Below are 19,382 nucleotides of genomic sequence, written 5' to 3'. Positions count from 1 at the left end.
TNNNNTANAANNCNNANNNNCTNNNCCCCCCCCCCCCNNAAGAATCAATACAGCAGATTGCCCATGGCATAGAGCCTGTGACGCTCTTACAGATTCTACATAGCATACTTGTGATGGCAGGTTGCAGATTCTGCACAGCACACTGTCTATGGCATAAAGCCATCCACACCCTTAACAGATTCCTGCTCCCACTCCCCTTGACCCTTCTGTGCTCCCTTTGTTTTCTGCCTGATCCGACTCTATAGACAAAACCCATTACCCGCTGGGATGAACTCCTTCAAATGTTTGGACATAGGTTCTCAGAAAGCAGGGACTACAAGAGTTTGGAAAAGGTCCGAATGAAGAGCTGAAGAAAGATGCTCTAAGCAGTAGCCTTCCAAACATTATCCCAAGACACTTACCCCATAGAGCTGTAACTTCTTAGCATCACCTTTAAGCACCACCTGTGGAGCAAAGAGGCAGTTGATGTGTAAAGGTATTAACCAGAGGCCAGGGAGGATCAGCCAAAGATGCATGTGTGTCTCTCTCCCAGTGCCCCCTCCCCACCCACCTCTGCCTGAAAGCGAATGGCAAACCCAACTTGGGGACACTAACGGGAGTGGTAGGCCTCTGGGGTGCCCAGGAGCCTAGGGAATGCAGACTATGGGAGCTTGGGCTTATGCTCCCTTATCAGGGCAAACAGTGAAGGAGGAAGTTTAACTAATGTAAAGAGATGCTACTTCACCTCCTTGTAGCCGTATCGCTCGCTCTGAGCCTGGTTCCGGAGTTTGCTAGGTAGAGAAAGAAAGAAGGCAGATTAACATGGTACTTTAGGTAAATGGGACAATGACAGTATGTGGAGTCCGCTGACTGCTTGGACATTTTTCCGGAGGTGAGAAGGGTACTTGTTTCATAGATACCAATGGGGCACCACTCAGCTGTATGCAGGCCACCCAGAGTTGGTAAGGATTAAGTATCTATGACTAGATGTCAGCCGTATTATGGGCCATTCTCTGGCAGGGCATCCTAAATGGTTTATCTGCTTTCCTCCAGGTATCTAAACAACGCAGTCAATAGTATGCTTCCTGTGTGCAGAGGGAGTTAGGCTGCTGCCTGCAACAAAGTCACTCACCACAGCCAAAACACGGCTTGTTGCTACTCACAGCACTGGCATAATAAATAGTCCATCCAGGCCATGTTATGTGTTCCTTGGAGACTGACATTGTCTTGCTGAATCCAAACAACTCCAGGAGGGAGAAACTTTCCATTTTATAGATGAGAAAAAAACGAACCCCAAAGAGGTTAAGCAATCTTTACAAAGCTGATGGTGTGTGTGTGTGCGTGTGTGTGTGTGTGTATGTGTGTGTGCGTGTGCGTGTGTGTGTGTCTAATTCTTGAGTTAAAAGTCAAGTCTATGCTACTTATAGAGCTTGCCCTCTTTACCATAGAACATGATCTACCCACCCCCACCTCCTAATTAGATGGATTACATTGGAGTTCTGAGATCTTAACTGACCTTGAGATACACTGCATGCTTTATCGAGCTTTTGACTGTGAGTGGTCTACTGTGCAGATGGCTAGAACCGTAGTTATACACAGATTCTGTGTCCTTACATCTGTGGGGGAAATCTTTATTATGAATTCTACCCGTAGCTTTTTGATCTTGCTATGTAGCCCGATCTGACTTCAGATCCATGATCTTTCGTGAAGGATTGTGGGATCGCAGGCGTGTGCACAGCAGCACGTAGATATAGGTGCCTCTGATACACAGACATAGAACTTTCACCTTTCTGTTGTTTAATATGCTAGGAGCTAACCCCAGCCCCCCAAGCATGCTATAACGATCAAGTCAATTTGATAAAGAAATGCTAGGAAGTAAAGAATACCCCAGGGTATGGCTGTGATGGCATTTCCAGACCCAATGTCAACATGAGAGTTTTGACCTGGTCTCTCAATGGATTCATGGTACGACGGCATTATGGAAGGTTGTAGAAAGAGCTCTTGCCCTGTGCCCAGTTTTTTTCTCTCCTGTCTCTTGTCCAATAAGAAATAGCTGATGTCACAAGCTCCAGCCACCATGACTTTCTGCTTTTGCGATGGAAGTGATCATGGAGGAAACCCTCCAAAACCACAAATCAAATACGATAGAAGGAACTATTAAACTTCCTGCATGCATGCCCCACCACTGAACTACACACCCAGCAGTTTCTAACATGGTCTGAGTGTCCACAACCTGTACTTACAGGGTAGATAGACTAAAGACTGCTTTTATTCATTGAGTAAAAACAGAAGTTTTTTTTGTTTTGTTTTGTTTTTTTTTTTTTTTAATTCCATAATACAAAAACGAGTATTTCATGACCTGGCACTTTAGGGTTAGGGTGTATCTCAGTGACAGAGCACTTACTTCCCTTGCATGAAGCCATGGGTTTTATCCCCATTACCACAAAAAATCTTGAAAAAAAAAAAATTGAGAGGACTGGTGAGATGGCTCAGAGGGTAAGAGCACTGACTGCTCTTCGAAGGTCCTGAGTTCAAATCGCAGCAACCACATGGTGGCTCACAACCACCCATGATGAGATCTGACACCCTCTTCTGGTGTGTTTGAAGACAGCAACAGTGTACTTATCTATAATAATAATAATAACAATAATAAAAAGCCCAGCAGTGGTGGCGCACGCCTTTAATCCCAGCACTTGGAAGGCAGAGGCAGGTAGATTTGTGAACTCTACAGAGTGAGTTCCAGGACAGCCAGGGATACACAGAGAAACCCTATCTCGAAAAAAACAAAAATTAAAAAAATGACATCAGCATATCAATTTATGTGCTGCTCATTACCGCCTTTAGAACTGGATAAGGTGGCACAAGAGATTGGCTAGGTGACTGTAATGAGAAGGGTCGCTGGCCTCAGTTACAAACACAGAACACTCAATTCAGTGGCTGACGTTCCTCCCAGGACAAAGATGAAGCAGAGGGTACAACCAGGCCTCAGAGGTGGGTCAGGACAGGGAAGATCTGGCTATCCGCCGGCTCCTCCATCCTTCCTGACAGGAAGTCACGTGGTCTGGCAAGGGTGACTGTTCCAGGAGCCGCTGGGAAAGTCCCAGCCAGGTGGACACCTGCCAGGGTAGCACTGCCGTGGTCCCCTCCCCTGCTCTCTGCGTGTGCTTTCTTCCTGTACACTGCATGAACCAGACATTCCCAACCGCCCCGTCCTTAGTGTGCAGTGCTCTCTAGTCCTGAGAAGGGTTTTATACAAATATCTTTTTCTCAGCTTCCAAAGGAGACGAGCAGGGAAGGGTGTAGCTAAAGTACCATTGGCCTGTGTGTGGTTTTCCTCTAGAAAAAGAAACATTGCGTTTTCTCCTCCTTTTTTTTTTTTAAAGATTTATTTAGGTATTATATATGAGTACACTGTCGCTGTCTTCAAACACACCAGAAGAGGGTGTCAGATCTCATTACAGGTGGTTGTGAACCACCACCTGGTTTCGGGGATTTGAACTCACAACCTTTGGAAGAAGAGTCGGTGCCCTTAACTGCTGAGCCATCTCTCCAGCCCTCTTTTTTTTTTTTTTTTTTCCTATTTATTTATGAGGCTAGCCTCAAACTGGTTCTGTTGTCAAGGATGACTCTGACCTGCAACCTCTGAGATGCCAGGATTCTGAGAACTCCGTGCATGCTCGGCGCTCGGCTATAACCCCAGTCGATCCGCACTTCTGAGCTCGTTCTGGTCCAGCCCTCTAAGGCTAAGGGCTGAATGCTTACTAGACAAGCTCCCAGGTCACTGAGCTACATTCCAGCCTGTCTGGAGGTAGAAGTTTAAATGGGAGAATGCCACACAGTTTTTTAAAGGTTCAATTGCCTTCCCCAACAATATTGATACACTTGCGCTGTGCAAGCTCTGCTTTATGACCACTGGGCCCTAGTGCCGGATGCCCTCTCACCTATTGTATATGCCAGGTTCCCTTTAATAGAAGAATCCAGAACGCTCACAGCTCCTTCTGTAGCCTGCACGAGTATTTCAGCTCAGGAAGGATTAGATCGTTAGATTGGGGGTGGGGGTCGTCAAAGAGTTGCAAAGAAAAAACGACAAAGAGCAGACTCCTCCGGGCTGTCCCAGCTGGGGATGGGAGAGCCAAGAACTCCGGACAGGTGGCTCTCTCAGCTGTTGGCTGAGTAAAGCCACTAAAAATAATCACGATTTCAATGAGACCATCGCAAGCCACTGCCAGCAGGCTCTCCCTTCCCTCTTTTCCCTTTGAGAACAAACAATGCAGCCAGCTCCTGAAAATAATTGTTCCTTTCCTGTCACCGGGGCCCCTCCATCCTGTGTAAGAAGAGGTTAGCTCTGAGGGGAAAAGAGGAGAAGCAGGGGGCAGCTGGCAGTGGAGGCGTCCTTGGCTCATGAGCTCATCAGGTCAGGAGTGGCAGGTCAAGGGCCTATTTTGGCTGAGGTGGAAACTGAGAAGCGAGGAGAGGAAGTGGCTTGTGTGCCTGTGCCTTTCTATATATAGACACGTACACCACATACCAGTGAACACCTTTGGAAGCGTGAGACCCAGTGGGCAGCCTGCTCTGCACAGGCTAAGGGACACGGGGTGAGGTAAAGAGAGCAGAATACTGCAGAAAGGACAGATGGCACTGTGGCACACCACAGTGGGGGCAGCTTGTAGCATCATGTGATTGCTACTCTTTTCGGTTCTCCTGCTACAACCAAAACAAAACCAGTCAGTCACAGCCACAGCCTGTCTCCTGTCGCTGATACCCTACTGACAGGGAGTGGCTATGGCGGTCACATGAAAGGCAGAGCTGTCAGATTATCCTATCTTAGCACCTCCTGGTCAGTATGACTTTGAGCAAATCCTTTACTGTCTGGACCTGTCTTCATTTATGCAGTTTGATAACCCTTACACTGGGAGGTTGGTCACTGAATGAAGTGAGCTAGATAGTTTACCACACTAGGAGGCACAAGAAAGCCCTTAGCCAGGGCTAGCCCCAAGCCTAGTCATGCCTACTAGTGGCAAACTAGGAAACAAACCTCAATCATCTACTTGTTGGTCAGTGTTAGCATCTAACACTCATTTTGCTCATTATCTTTGGTGTGTGTGTGTGTGTTCGTGTGCGTTTGCATATAGAAAGAAACCAAATAGAGAAATACAGTTAGTTTTATAAATTTCCAACCATATCCTAAGTAAGTCTGTGATATCTGAACCTGCATATCTTTGCCCTTCAGGAGAACTGAGTTAATTGTTTGATGATAAAGGGTCTGAGGGAAAAGATCAGTGAATAAGAATAGTTTAGGGGGAGGAAATTATAGGGATTATAAAACAGAAAAGGGAAGTCTACATTTGCTCCCTCTTAGTAGTTAAATGTGTATTTCACACTACTTATATCAGAGGGGGAAAACCACTATTTTCTCTGCACACTTAGGTGGAGAAATCCAAGCTTTAAAGACCTGTTTGGGTGGGCAGGAGAGATGGCTCAGCAGTTATGAGCACTGACGGCTCTTCCAAAAGTCCTGAGTTCAAATCCCAGCAACCACATGGTGGCTCGAAACCATCTGTAATGAGATCTGACGCCCTCTTCTGGTGTGTCTGAAGACAGCTACAGTGTACTTACATATATTAATAAATAAATCTTTAAAAAAAATAAAAAAGGAAAGAAAGACCTGTCCAGGAAGCTTCTGAAGAGCCAGCCCCAGGCCTTGGCCGTGGGACCAATGCTTTTCTCATGTACATCCAAGTACCTGCCTCCTGGCAGAAGCCATCCACCAGCTGGCAGTTCTTGTGGTATCAAGATTCCTTTCCTCCATTTTCTAACTGATTAGACCACAGTCAGGCAGTGGTGGTACACGTCGCCTTCAATCCCAGCCCCTGGAAGGCAGAGACAGGTGGATCTCTGCAAAGTCAAGGCCAGCCTGGTCTAGGTAAATACCAGGAAAACCAGGGCTACCTAGAGAGACGTTGACTTATAGACAAACAAAACAAAACCTCTAAACCTAAAGACTCCATGGATTATTAACTTGTTCTCCTGGCCAGAGATATCATACTCTCCTCTCCTGTGTCCAGGGCAGACCCATGGGACAAAGAACTATCAGCACCAACAGAAACGCCCCATTAGAACTCAAGGGCATCCAATACTTCCCCTCCAAGTGTGAATGTATACATGATGCATGTGCATTCACGTTCCTATGTGCATAAGCACACAAGTGCGTTTGTACCTAGGGGCTTGCTACTGACAGTCTTCCTCGGTGGCTCGCTCTACCTTATTCACCAAGGCAGCTTTTTTTTTCTCTTGAACTCAGAGCTCACTGATCTGCTAGTCTAGCCAGCTTATCTCAGATATCAATCAGCCAGATAGCTTGACCTTCCAGGGCTGGAATTCCCTCCTGCTGCCACGCCCACCCAGCACTAACAAGGGTTCTGGTATCCAAATTCCACTCCTGAGATAGGCACCAATAACCACTGAACCATCTCCCCAGCTTTTTAGTAGAGAACAGCCGTAAACTCCTACATCCTCCTTCGCCATAAGGAGACATAGCTCCCAGAGCCTAGCTAGCCCTGCCAAGCTCAAGTCATTGCACCCTGGCAATTTCACACCAGGGCAAAAGAACGAACGGATATCTATCTAACTGAATGGGGAGGAGGCAAGTGGGATGGAAGCACGGGGCAGGGAAGAGTGTACTCGCTTTATTGCTCAGCCAACAGTCATTCTAGACAACTTTAGAATAATTGGCTAAGAAGAGGTGGGACACAGGCCAACCACTGGTGACCTTATGTGCTCTGGGGATAACTTGATAGGTTGCTATAAATAGAAAACAAGACCTCAGGGGTCCAAAGACGTGGAGGGCTGAGCTATATCCTCGAATCAGAGGCTCCAGCACAAGGCTCCGATGTGCGTGGGGCTGTTGAGGCTAATGGGGGTAAGGGGTCACCTTGCTCAATATCCTTTATGCCCTAGTTTCCTTGACCCTTCCCCACGCCTCCCCCTCCCCCACTCCCCAGACCAAGCAGCAAGCAACTAACCTGATGAAGTAGCAGCAGAAGATGAGGCTAAGCATGAAGACGAAGATGCCTGTGCCGAAGATGACCATGTAGATATTGAGGGGAAGGTCTTGGAAACTGATTGGTGGCATTGAGCAGGACTTGTTGGTACTAACCAGTCCCAGGCCACAGAAACACCCTGCAAAGCAAGAGGTAAGTAAAACTAAAGTTAGACACTTAACCGCTGAGGCCCACAGCACATTGGGTTAGCCCGACTGTCAGGCTTATATCTCGGCACTACCTACAAGCTACGTGGTCCTGAAGAAACCTATCAAATGGACTGCTAGGCAAACTAGTTAAATGGATTAAGAATTTAGAAGCCAGGTGGTAGTTGGCCCAGGCCTTTAATCCCAGCACTCGGGAGGCAGAAGCAGGTGGTTCTCTTGAAAGTTGGACAGCGAGGGCCACACAGAGAAACTCCATCCTGGAAAACAAAGAATTTAGGGGAAGGGCAGAAAATAGAAAAAGAAAACAGTAACAAAACTGCCTCCAAGTAGGGGATACTCTTGAACATAGTAGCAAAAAGAGTCTTCCAGTCTTTCAGGTCTGAGTCCCGACCCACCTCTCCTAAGCTAGCTATGTGATCTTCTGGAAGGTATTGCTCCCATCTTGCCCCAGGAAAACTAGCAAAAGAGGAATAGAAACGATGATTTAAGAAATAGGCTTCAGAGCCGGGCGGTGGTGGCACACGCCTTTAATCCCAGCACTCGGGAGGCAGAGGCAGGCAGATTTCTGAGTTTGAGGCCAGCCTGGTCTACAGAGTGAGTTCCAGGACAGNAGAGAAACCCTGTCTCGAAAAAACAAACAAAACAAAACAAAACAAAACAATGGTCGGAGAGAGAGCTCAGCAGTTAAGAGCACTGACTGCTCTTCTGAAGGTCCTGAGTTCATATCCCAGCAACCACGACCACCTGGTCATGAGACCTAACACCCTGTTCTGGTGTGTCTGAAGACAGCTATAGTGTGCTTACATATAATAATAATAAAATAGGCTTCACAAACCTGCAGAGAGCAATTGCAAAGGTCATCTGTCACTACCAACCACCTGTTCCAGAGGACAAGCTGTGCCAGAACCAGAATAGAAATTGTTCACTACAAGTCCAGGCCAGCATTCCAGAAGGTAGAGATGGGGAGTGGTGTCAGGGAATCTCGGGCTTCCTGGAGTGGTCACCTTTCTACCCACAGCTTCAAGGTCCCTGTCATTGAGTAAATCCCCTAAGAGCTTGTCAGAAACGTCCAGTCTTGGGTCTAGACCACACTAAAATGAGCCGGATTCATTGTTGAAGAAGATGCCTGGGAGATTCCTGTGCACACTGAAGCTTGGCGGCACTGGCTGGCCGCTAGCTGCTTTCCTTCTCTTTTGCCTGCCCGGGTGGCAATGATCTTCCCTTGCCCATGCTTGGTGTCAAGGTGGGTGCATGCTCAGCCTGCCTGGGCAGTAAACCAAAGGAAAAAGGAATGGATTTTCCTAGCTGGGCACGATAACACAACATTATAATCCCAGTTATCTAGGACGTGTCTACTCAGGAGGCTGGCCCAAAGAGAAGCATTGAGTTATGCTGTGATAGCCCTGCACAGTCCCCCTCCGCCCAAAACCCAAAGAATCCCAGACAGCTAAGACACAGTTGGAAAGAAAATAGAGCCAAGGGCATTAGAGAGATTCCTTGACCAGGCTCCTAGGTTCTAACCACATTCAGCACTCTCAGCCTTACTGCTTTCCCAAGACCTGGTAGAACACAGGGGCTGGGCTCTTTCCTGGCTTTTCGGTGAGGAGCCAGGATTCTACCTGGTAATTACCACAACTGAGTGCCACCACAACTCTACAGTTACAGTAGACCAGCTACGAAGACTGCAATCCGTGTGACACTGCATGACGGTTTGGACTGGGAGCTTCCCTGCAGCAGGCTTCGATGTTGACCCCTCTTTCCTCTGCTTCTTTGACCCCATGGAGTATAAAGCTCCATTGCTCCTGCCTGCGAGATGGAAACCTCTAAAACAGAAAATTGAGCTAAATTGTTCTAAGTCATGTATGATTCTGATCCTGTCACAGTGAGGACAAAACTAAGTGTCCCACATGGTATATGTGTCATTCCTCTGTGTCCCTTATATCAGTTGATGACCTAAGCCTTCAACCAAAATCTAGGACCATGCCCATCCTACAGCCACATCCCTGCTGTACACACACACTACCTACTCCAGTCTTACTGACGTCATCACTGTTTCTAGTTTCTCTAATTATCCTACACGTCTGGCACTTCCCCAACTCCACTTACCATGTAATTTCCAAACTCCTGTCTGGTTTCAAGTCTCCATGAACATGCACCCTGCCACCATGCAATATCCTGTGAGCTTTCTCCAGCTGGGCAAGTCTTAGTATATGACTCAACCATGTCCTCGTCTCCACAGTTTTTGTCTACATAACCTCTACCTAGAATCCCTCCCTTTCCGAAGTCTCGTCTTGGTCTGGGCTGGGGGTTGCCACGGTTTTGCCCAGAATATTTTATTTTATTGTTGCTAGTACCAACTTTATTTGCCTCATGTTGCACTCTGCCTTGATTATATGACAAGCACCATGGTTGACATGAAGAATAAAGGAGCACTGAGGAAGAATGGGATGCAGGAATGAGACTTAAACGCAGTCACTAGCAACCTTCGATGAGACAACAGAGGTGAGTCTATAATTCTGAGAGCCAAGAAAGAGCCAAGGTGGACATGTATGCTAGGCCTGAGGATACCAACTTGGAACCTCTCACAGTGCCCTGAGCTAATGTTTGGTCTGTCTACATAGCTGGTCAACAAATACCACCCTGCTTTCTCAAAACAACCTAGCCTCCTTGGCAAAAGCTCCTACTTCTCAAAGTAGGATGACTGATGTTTGGGAAAAGTGCCCAGAAACTGCTCTCAGCTAATAAATCACCAGTCAGCCAACAGGTATTGTTGTGGGTCAGCTTCATACATTGACCCAGACCATGTGGGGGAAAACAGAAAGTGAAAGAGTTTCTTGTTCTGAAGGAATTCTCAATTAGGGGAAATTAAAGAAGCAATTAGCTGCTAGATGTTGCTGCCCTCAATAGGATAGTTCTTGCTTCTGGCTTCCACCGGAGGAGGAGGAGGGTTAGAAAGAGTACCACTTGCATCACCGCATCACCAACTCCCACTTGTGGATTTAGTCCGTGGGCCTTTTGCAAAGCAACTTCCTACAAAGGTACAAAGACCTGCCAGAGCATCCTTCACCCGGTACCAGCAAAGGGTCTCTCTTAGAAATGCTCTTCCAAAAAAGTGTACCTTCAGGACCAACAGGACCTTCTTCTACTGCCAGGTGCCTCCTTCATCCTGACACAGAAAAATCTGATGCTGAAAGTGGGCCAACATCCTCTCCACATTTGCCATGGCTCTTCTGTGTACCTTACATAAGCAGGACCCTGGTAGCTACTGGGTCCTAAAGAACAACATATTTCTACTCTGTAAAGACAGGACTGTGGCAGCAGCTACTCTTTCGGAGGGTATATGCTTGTACCTTGTTAGGTATTTTGGTCCTAGTTTTATCACCATAGTCTTCTAAAATGCTTTTTCTGGGGGGCCCTAAGACTGGATCAGTGAATTTAGTTTTCTATGGAATATTTAAGGAAGCAGCTTCAAGAGTAAATGTTCAAGCCTGTGTTGTGTAACAGTTTCCTCTGAGCTTAAGATTTCATTCTGCAGGAAGCTCCTTAAACAGAAAAGTAAACAAACAACACAAAGGGCTTCAGGAAGTCCCTGAAACTCACCAGATTCACTAGGCCCCTCACAACCAAAGCAAGCAACAGCCACAAAGCTGAGAATCTGCTCTCGGGAAGGAAGTTGAACTGCAAAGACCAGACCAGCTGCCTAGAAGTAGGAAAAAAACCGAGGTACCTGGAAGAGAGTTAGACCAACTGAGGCTTCTAGAAAATGCACTCTTCAACCTGCTGAGTTGCCTGCAGGCTGTGCAGTGCTTCCCAGCTGTGGGTTGCTCAGCTTTTGTGAGCTGTCACCCATGCTGGAGCAGGCCTTGATGATACAGCTCTCTGAGTCATTTCTAGTGGGATTCCTGAGGTGAATAGACATTGCATTTTCCCATGAAAAGTTGTGTCACACAAAGGCTGATATCATAGTAGCTTATGCCTACCATTCTCCGAAGTCTGAGTTTTCTTAAGGGCATTGTGGGTGACAATGGAAACCTGTCCATAAAACTAAGCAAGAGATCTGTTTCTGTTGCAGTGTGATTACCTTTCATTCTATACTCTCAAGTACAGAATTGATTCAGATGTTATTATTATTTTAACTTCAGAGTATTTGTATATAGGGTGATGTGTCTCCAGGATACAGCTCAAACATTACAGCTAAACATGAAATTCATCCTGTTTCATATACACCTCATTCATGCAGCCTGAAGAGAACTTTACACATTCTAAGTATTTTGTGCATGAAGGTTTTGGTTTTTTTTTTTTTTTTTTTTGGTTTTTCGAGGCAGGGTTTCTCTGTGTAGCCCTGGCTGTTCTGGAACTCAGTTCTGAGTGAATTCTGGCATGGAGCTCAGAAATTCGCCTGCCTCTGCCTCCCAAGTGCTGGAATTAAAGGCGTGTACCACCACACCCAGTCACGAAGCGAAGTTTAATGGTGTGAAATTTTCTCTTGTGACATGCTAGATTTCTAGAAATGTTCGACTTTATGGGATTGTATTGTCAATCGGAAATCAAAAGAATGCTCATCCCAGGATATGAGGTCTCTCGAGACGTCCTTCAAGGGAGCAAAAATGGGGTTCCATCCCCTCTGGAGTCATAAGACAGGATCTGCCAGTCACTTTAGTAAGTGCAAGATAAAGGGTGCTGAGCAGGTCAGTGATCGATCGAGTATGTTTAATAGGAGCAAGCTCTGCGTTCCAACACCGCGGGGGTGGGGCAAAATAAAACTCTTTCAAAGGATTGATACCCAGAAAGGTCCGGGTTACTCACAGCTTAGCTCTAGCTAAATCCCAGGTCCATTGTCTTCCGACCTGACACCAGAATGTCTCATCTCAGCTGGCAGTCTGCAAGCTGGAATGACGTCAGAGCGGGGCTGGCCAAGACCAGCGGATCTGGGAACTGCTTCTTTCCAGCCAAAGGGAATCTTTCCCAGATGCTGGGATACACCGTCAGGCCTCAACCCCCCATTCCCGCCCCTCCTCTCCATTACCAGCCTATCACACACAGCTTGGTTCATTTTCAGGAAATTAGATCCGACCAGCAAAAGGAGGAAGGAGGGGGGATGGGGGCTACTCATACACATGCGGCCCAAACCCTGCTTTAAAACAAAAGACTCTTGAAATAATTAGTCCAAGATCTTGCAGAAGTCTACTTAAGAATGGATGTTTCACAAGCAACCAGACTGCCATACCAAAAAAACCTAAAAACCTAAAAAAAAAAAAAAAAAAAAGTTAGCTTCTTTCCACCTCTTCCAACTTGCCTAGAAAAAGTGGTCAAGATTCTGGGTACTCCTGGAGGAAGGGTGGGTGGTATTAACATCGAAGACTGGCTCAGAAAGATCCAACAGGTAGCCTAGACAGGAAATCCAGACCCGCTTTCTAACCTGTAACACCTGAGCTGGCCCAAAGCCTCAGATGAACTAATTTAGCATCATCACGCGGTGGGGTGTGGGAAGCGGTTGGTGGTGGGTGGCTGGCTGTGCTGGAAGGTGCCGTCACTACCTAGGCTGAAAGCAGACCCCAGGGTCTGGCCTAATTGCCAGAAAGCAAAGCTTTTGCTAGGCCAGCCCTGAGCTGGGGGCCCAGCTTTCTTTCTGCAAGGCTTTATCTATTCAGTAAAGCGACGCTCTTTTAATCCAGCGTCTGGCCCCTAGGAGCCAGTGAAAACCAACAAAGAAAAAGAAAGTCACCCCGCGCCCTGTCCCGCACGCTGCACTGTATACATATTTAAAATAGCCTGCAAAGTTTCAGAACCGGAACTTGAGCTCCCTCTAGGAGATCCTAGCCCGAGCGCGGATTTAATTCTCCAGCCACCACAACAAAGAACAGAGTTTGAGAGCGCACAAAGGCAGGCGAAGGGGTAGAAGACATGGACCGCCATACAAAGGCCGGGAAGACTAGGCTCACACGCCCCTGGTCCTCCACTCGCTTCCAGACCCCCTTTATTCCCAACAAAGTGAATGGGATCTTTCTAACTGCGCGCTGTGCAGAGCCCAGCAGGGCGCCAGGACGCCTTCTGGGCCGTCCCAGACACCGGGAAACTTGGCTCAGGACCTGAACCTAGGCGGTCCTCGCTCTCCCACCGGTCCACGGACTCACCGTTACACCACTGGAATGGGTGCATCAATGAAGTCAAGGTCGGCTTCCGGGAGCGAACCGGGGCAAGGTGTTGGAGCCGGAGGGGCTGTGCACTGAGACCGCCGGGATGGAGATGCAACTCCCGGAGGAGTGGAGTCAAGGGTTACAGAGAGGCCGGTTTGCAGAGCAACAAAGAGGGCAGAGGAGGAAGCAAAGTCTTTTCGGAGCGAAGCCCTACCGAGGGTCCGGGCCGGGAGGGCAGCCGAGAGAGCCGGGATGCCCGGCCGAGAAGGCAGCAGCCAGGACACGAAGCCGGGCTTGGGTCCCACTGCGCTGAGCAGTGCGCGCTGGGATTCCGAAAACTGACACCGCGCGGCTCACACCCCCGTCCCTAGGACTGCTCCCTCCCGGGAGCCCGCCCCCTTTTCGTCACCTGCCCTCCGGCCAATGGGAGCCTTTCTCCTGCCCCGGGGTATTATTTACAAGCCAGTTTACCGGGTTTTTTCTGGGTAGATACCTACCCCGACTCCTAGCCAGACCTGGGGAGTCCCTAGTCTGCAAAAAGGCGTGAGAGGCGACGCCTGCAGGGGGCGAGGATCCCCGCCTCCCAGGACCCGGGCGGGGAGGGCTATGGTGGTGGAACGACACGAGGATTAGTGCCACTTTTGTTTTCTGCCTACAGATCGTGTCTGTCTCGAATTTCTATAGCTCTGTAGAAGGCAGTCCTGGGAGTTGGTTCCACTTGTCCTTTGCCTTTAGACCTGGTTATGCGTGGCAGTTAGCGCATTCCCAGACCCACCGCAAAAGGAGAGAACTGAGGCAAAGAGGGCAAAGCAGATGAAACTCAAAACTCCATCTTCAAAGGGCTATTGTTCTCACATCACTTCAGGACAGAGCCTTCTTTTACAAACAAGAATAAGGCCTAAAGCTGAAGGCCATACCGTGCCAGGATTCCAATCTCTTAGACTGTGACGAAAAACCGGAAACTGGCTTTGTCAATGGCCGGGACAGGGGTCTTGCTTCGGTGTTGAATGAACAGGGGATGAAGGGGGGAAAAAAAAAGATCTCAAATCTCCAAGTAGTATTATTTATTTTGGATGACATTGCATAGTTTATTTTATATGTTTATTATTTTGTTAATGGAAAGCTATTTGGTCCTAACTGACCTCCAACTCCAGAGATCTGCCCTCCTCTGCCTCCACGGTGCTAGGGTGAAAGGCCTGTGCCACCACACTCAGGCTTGTTTATGTACGCTTTTGTTTATCTTTCCACTTAAAGTATTACCATCAGTGCATAGAGTATCATTGAAAGTACCCCGGTGCAAGGCGCCACAGCCACCGTCAGAAGCAGTGTGTTGAGTAGACCCACACATAAGCAAGCAAAATGGCCTGCTCTTCCTTTGTCACGACTTATCATCCCACTATTGATCTGTTGGAACTGAGTCTCTGGCCCCTGAGCGAGCTAATGCATGTGAATGTTTTGCCATTTCCAAGCACAGTCGTTAAAGTATCAAATATCCTGACCTGCATCTCAGGGCTGCTGGAACAAATGCAGTCTTCTTATCTCTGGGGATGGTCGGATAGTCTCCAAATCCAGAAGGCCTTTGTGGACAGTGATTGTGGTGTTTGCATATAAACCGTACTTCCCTTAACATCAAGTCGCACCCCACCCAATATTTGTGTAACTTAACAATATGGAAGGCTCACTGTAGTTCATCAATTTAGTGTGGGCAGTGTCGTGTACAGATCAAATTTCTAGGTGTTGTTGTGAGACAGGGGTTATTAACTATGTAGCCAGCCTAACCCCAAACATAGAGGTTTGACTCCCTCTATCTCTTGAGAGCTGTGTATGTGGCACCACCGCCTGGCTGTCTTAGTGGGGTCACTGCAAAGGGTTTCTAAAGGCCTCTCTGATCCCCCCCTAAACCCTGCCCCCTACACTTTAGAGCCCCAGGGAGAAATGTGACATTTACTAACTCTAGAGCTTGAGCCAAGATATTGTTTTGTTTGTTTGGTTGGTTGGTTTTGGTTTTTCAAGACAGGGTTTCTCTGTGCAGTCCTGGCTGNCCTNGAACTCACTCTGTAGACAAGGCTGACTTCGAACTCAGAAATCCACCTGCCTCTGCCTCCCAAGTGCTGGGATTAAAGGCGTGCTCCACCAAAGTGCTCCAGAAGCCGGGCAGTGGTGGCACATGCCTTTAATTCCAGCACTTGGGAGGCAGAGGCAGGCAGATTTCTGAGTTCGAGGCCAACCTGGTCTACAGAGTGAGTTCCAGGACAGCCAGGACTGCACAGAGANGGGGGGGGGGGGGGGGGGGGGGGAAGTGCTCCAGAACACTAGGCTGGCCTTGAACTCACAGAGATCCACCTACTTCTGATGTGCCTTGTTCCCTGTACCAATCCTGCAGCTGTGGAGAGAAGTTAGTGTGCTGCTTTGATACTGACCAAGAATTCCTCTTCTCATATATCCTGCTGATTCTTGCCTTTACCTCTTCTCTTCTCCTGGGTTGTGGTGCTTGCAGCTCTGTGCACCATTCATAGCTCTTCAGCCGCTGCCTGTCTTCTGGATGCTTGCCTTCCCTGAGTGCTGGTCACCAGCCTGGCAGCTCTAAGCTTTTCTTGTACAAAAGTTCTGTTCTGTTCTGTTTTTAACTGAGGGGATGCCATCCGTGCCACTGCATGAGAGTTGTGGACGTCCCTTCTCTCCTTCGAACAACATTTGAGTCCTGGGACTCAAACTCAGTTTGTGAGGCTTGGCAGCAAGCAAACTTATACTCCCTGAGTCAACTCAGTGTCTTCTTTTTTGACTGATTTTTTTTTTTAATCTTTCTGTGTGTGTATGTGTTAGCGTGCATGTGTATTTGAAAGAGAAACAGAAAGCGTGTAAGTATGTGTGCATATGTGTGTATGTATATGAAAAATTAGATATATGATAGGGAGTGGATATGTGGTGTGTATGTATGTGTCATAAGTATGAGAGAGAGAGAGAGAGAGAGAGAGAGAGAGAGAGAGAGAGAGAGAATGTGTGTGTGTGTGTGTGTAAGTGAGTTGGTGCACGAAAGTTTGTGTGTTGGGCTATTTAAGGCCAGGTGGGTTTCCAGTTCCTTTTTTGTCATCACCTCGGAATAGACTGGGACTTGCTCTGTAAACCAGGCTGGCCTTGAACTCACAGAGATCCACCTACCTCTGCCTCCTGAATTGGGATTAAGAGTGGGGCGGGCCCACCGTGTCCGTGTAAATTAAACAGTTGTAAGACATCCATCTTTTCGGTGGGGGGTGGTCATGGCGGACGCTGTGCATGAGTTGAGGCAGGAAGTATATGGGAATCTTCTGAGGCTTCCTGTCTGTTTTGCTGTGACCTAAAACTACAAAGGGAGCTGGGGGCGGGGGGGGGGAGAGTAATTCTGATTGAAAAACAAGCTCCATATAATAAATAAATAATTTTTAAAAAGAAAAGAAAAAGAAAAACCGAGCTCCAAGTGAGCACAGCATTTCCTAGAGAGAGATGGGAATTTGTATTCACCATCCAGGTCAGGTGTTGATCCTATTTTCATTCTGTTGTGAAAAGAGGCAAGAGCCTTTGAAGGGAAAGGTGACAGGAAGGGAGAAATTCCTTCACAACCCATTCCCCTTCAGGCTGAAATGAGCTTCCTTGGGAATACACTGAGAAGGAAGGATGGCTACAGGTGCTCCTGTAGACAGCAGGCAGTGCTGAGCATTGAATACCCCAGGTCGCACTCACAAGAACTGTGCTACCTCGGGACCGTGTGTTCTATCTATAATTTATACCTAATTTATACTTTTTCCTTCTTTTCTTTTTCCCAGACTGGGTTTCTGTGTGTAGCTCTGGCAGTCCTAGAACTCGCTCTGTACAGCAGGCGGGCCCCCAACTCAGAGATCTGCTTGTCTCAGTGTCCTGAGTGATGGGATTAAAGCCATGCACCCCACCCCCACCTCCATTCAGTCCGGTTTATAATTTATACGTCTATGCATGCTTTTTCAAGCTTCCAGCAAGTTCTCTTGAGGCAAGTTGCCACCCTTAGCCCTCCGTCCTGAAAATGTGGCAACATTTCAGGGCCTCAGATAGGGGCTTGCGATGAAAACGCTTTAGCCTTGGACATTTTCATTTTGGTCCTTCAGAAATTGATCTGTACTCATGTGCCAACTGGCTTCTGACAGAAGTGCTAAGAACAAGGCGTGGAGAAGAGGCAGTCAATACACAGTGTTGGCAAACTGGGTACGAAGAAGGACGGGTCCCTAGCTCTCTTCAACACCAAACTCCAAAACAACTCAAAATGAATCAAAGACCTAATTATTAAGCCTGAAATCCAAAGCTGGGTGTGGAGCTCTCATCTTAAATCCTGTGGTGAAGCACCAGGCCAGCCTGGGCTACTGGGTGGGACTCCTGTCAGGAAAAACAAAGCAAAAATCCCACAACACAACAAAAATCCTAGAACTATAATCTAACTATTGAAAAACACTAGGGAGATACTTCAAGACATGGGGTGGGGTGCTTCTTTAGATAAATTTCCAAAGGCCACAGAAGCAAAAACACACCTACAAGTGGGGCACTGGTGGCGCATACCTTTAATCCCAGCATTTGGGAGGCAGAGGCAGGCAGATTTCTTTTTTTTTTTTTTTTTTTTNGTTTTTNGAGACAGGGTTTNTCTNTATAGCCCTGGCTGTCCTGGAACTCACTTTGTAGACCAGGCTGGCTTCGAACTCAGAAATCCGCCTGCCTCTGCCTCCCAAGTGCTGGGATTAAAGGCGTGCGCCACCACGCCCAGCTGGCAGGCAGATTTCTGAGTTCGAGGCCAGCCTGGTCTACAGAGTGAGTTCCAGGACAGCCAGGGCTATACAGAGAAACCCTGTTTCAAAGAAACAACAACAACAACAACACACCTACGGATTAAATCAAACTAAGGACCTTTTGCATAGCAAAGGAAATGGTAGATTTAAAAGACAGCCTGGTCAACATAGTGAGTTCCAGGATAGTCAGGAAGTACATTGAAAGACAGTTTCCAAACAAACAAACAAAAACCAAAAAAAACCAAAAACCAAAAAAAACCCACAAACAAAACAAAACAACACACACACACTAAATCAACAACAACCAGATCATCTGCCTACAGCCCCTGGGATATAAACCACCCTATGATCTAATATCTTACTCAGAACTATGAAGTCCCTTGATCCTAAGAAGTCCCCATTAGCCTACCTTTCCCGATTTTCTCCGAATGCCATCCTACCCTTGCTGTTTCTTGGTTTGTGAGCAGTGTGGTTTGTAGCCTTCACTACAGCCTGGGATTTCCCCTCTGATTTGACAGGCAAATCACCAAGCAAATTCCCTGTCAGCATCTGGAGCCAACTGGGAGAAAGTGTCTGGCACCGTGAGATTCTCCCGCAGCAATCTTGGCCGGCGGCCCAGCCCTGTCCCAGGGAAGTAGGAGGGTTTCTCAGCTCACGAGCCAGTCTGGTGTTTTGCAGACAGCAAGGCAGGAGCCTCCACCCTGCCCAGGTAACTTTCTCAGTTGTCTATTAACAGGAGATTAAATCCATCCCCTACTCCCAGCCTCCTAGAGTTTACTCACAAACTGGGTCAAAGCTAGGTGGCGAGTCTACCGTCTCAGCCCATTACCTTGAAAGAGCCTGAGTTCCTGATGAGACCAATGACCAATCCTACCCGGGAGAGTGCGCATCCAGAGGGTAAATGAAAGTCTTAACCCCGAGAGAGAGTTCAGTTCCCTTCTAGAATGTCTAAGTCCAGACCAGGAGGGTCCTGGCATAGGTGTAAAGACATTGAATGTCACCACACTCCACCCCAGTGCCAGGCAGTTGACTCCTAAAGCCACAGAGAGAAGGAGGCCTCCCTCTTATTAGAATTAAAGACAGGTGTGTCCCAAGATTTGTCACCTAAGGAATAAGAGGAAGTGACTCGAAGAAGTAGACACGCAGCCAGGGGCTCATTCCATTTCTATTCGGTAATACCTGCCTGATACAAAAAAATCCCCCAGCTGCCAAGCCTGAAGAGGCTTGGTTGGTTCACTCAGGTGAATGATCACAACCTCAAAACTACCGCAGCAG

The 19,382-nt window shown here is 47.7% G+C and overlaps 1 protein-coding gene across 3 annotated transcripts in view; it reads right to left on the bottom strand.

The window, feature by feature from the left end:
- The window catches only part of Rnf122 (ring finger protein 122), a 21,840-nt gene extending 8,174 nt beyond the window's left edge, over positions 1-13,666 (bottom strand). For 2 of the 3 annotated variants that reach the window (XM_021170739.2, XM_021170740.2), the window contains exons 1-4: positions 13,321-13,666; positions 7,002-7,158; positions 725-770; positions 402-443 (exon numbers count right to left, since the gene is read on the bottom strand). In XM_021170739.2, the coding sequence (XP_021026398.1) occupies positions 402-443; positions 725-770; positions 7,002-7,158; positions 13,321-13,345 (270 nt within the window). In that variant the 5' untranslated portion in view covers positions 13,346-13,666. Of the gene's footprint in view, positions 1-401; positions 444-724; positions 771-7,001; positions 7,159-10,304; positions 10,371-13,320 lie in introns of those variants that run through there. The other variant, XM_029480767.1, reaches the window with a different exon arrangement.
- Positions 13,667-19,382: the final 5,716 nt, after the last annotated feature.

The sequence above is a fragment of the Mus caroli genome, chromosome 8 (genome assembly GCF_900094665.2).
Source record: "Mus caroli chromosome 8, CAROLI_EIJ_v1.1, whole genome shotgun sequence".
Classification (NCBI taxonomy): domain Eukaryota; kingdom Metazoa; phylum Chordata; class Mammalia; order Rodentia; family Muridae; genus Mus; species Mus caroli.
This window is presented reverse-complemented; position numbering and strand designations above follow the sequence as displayed.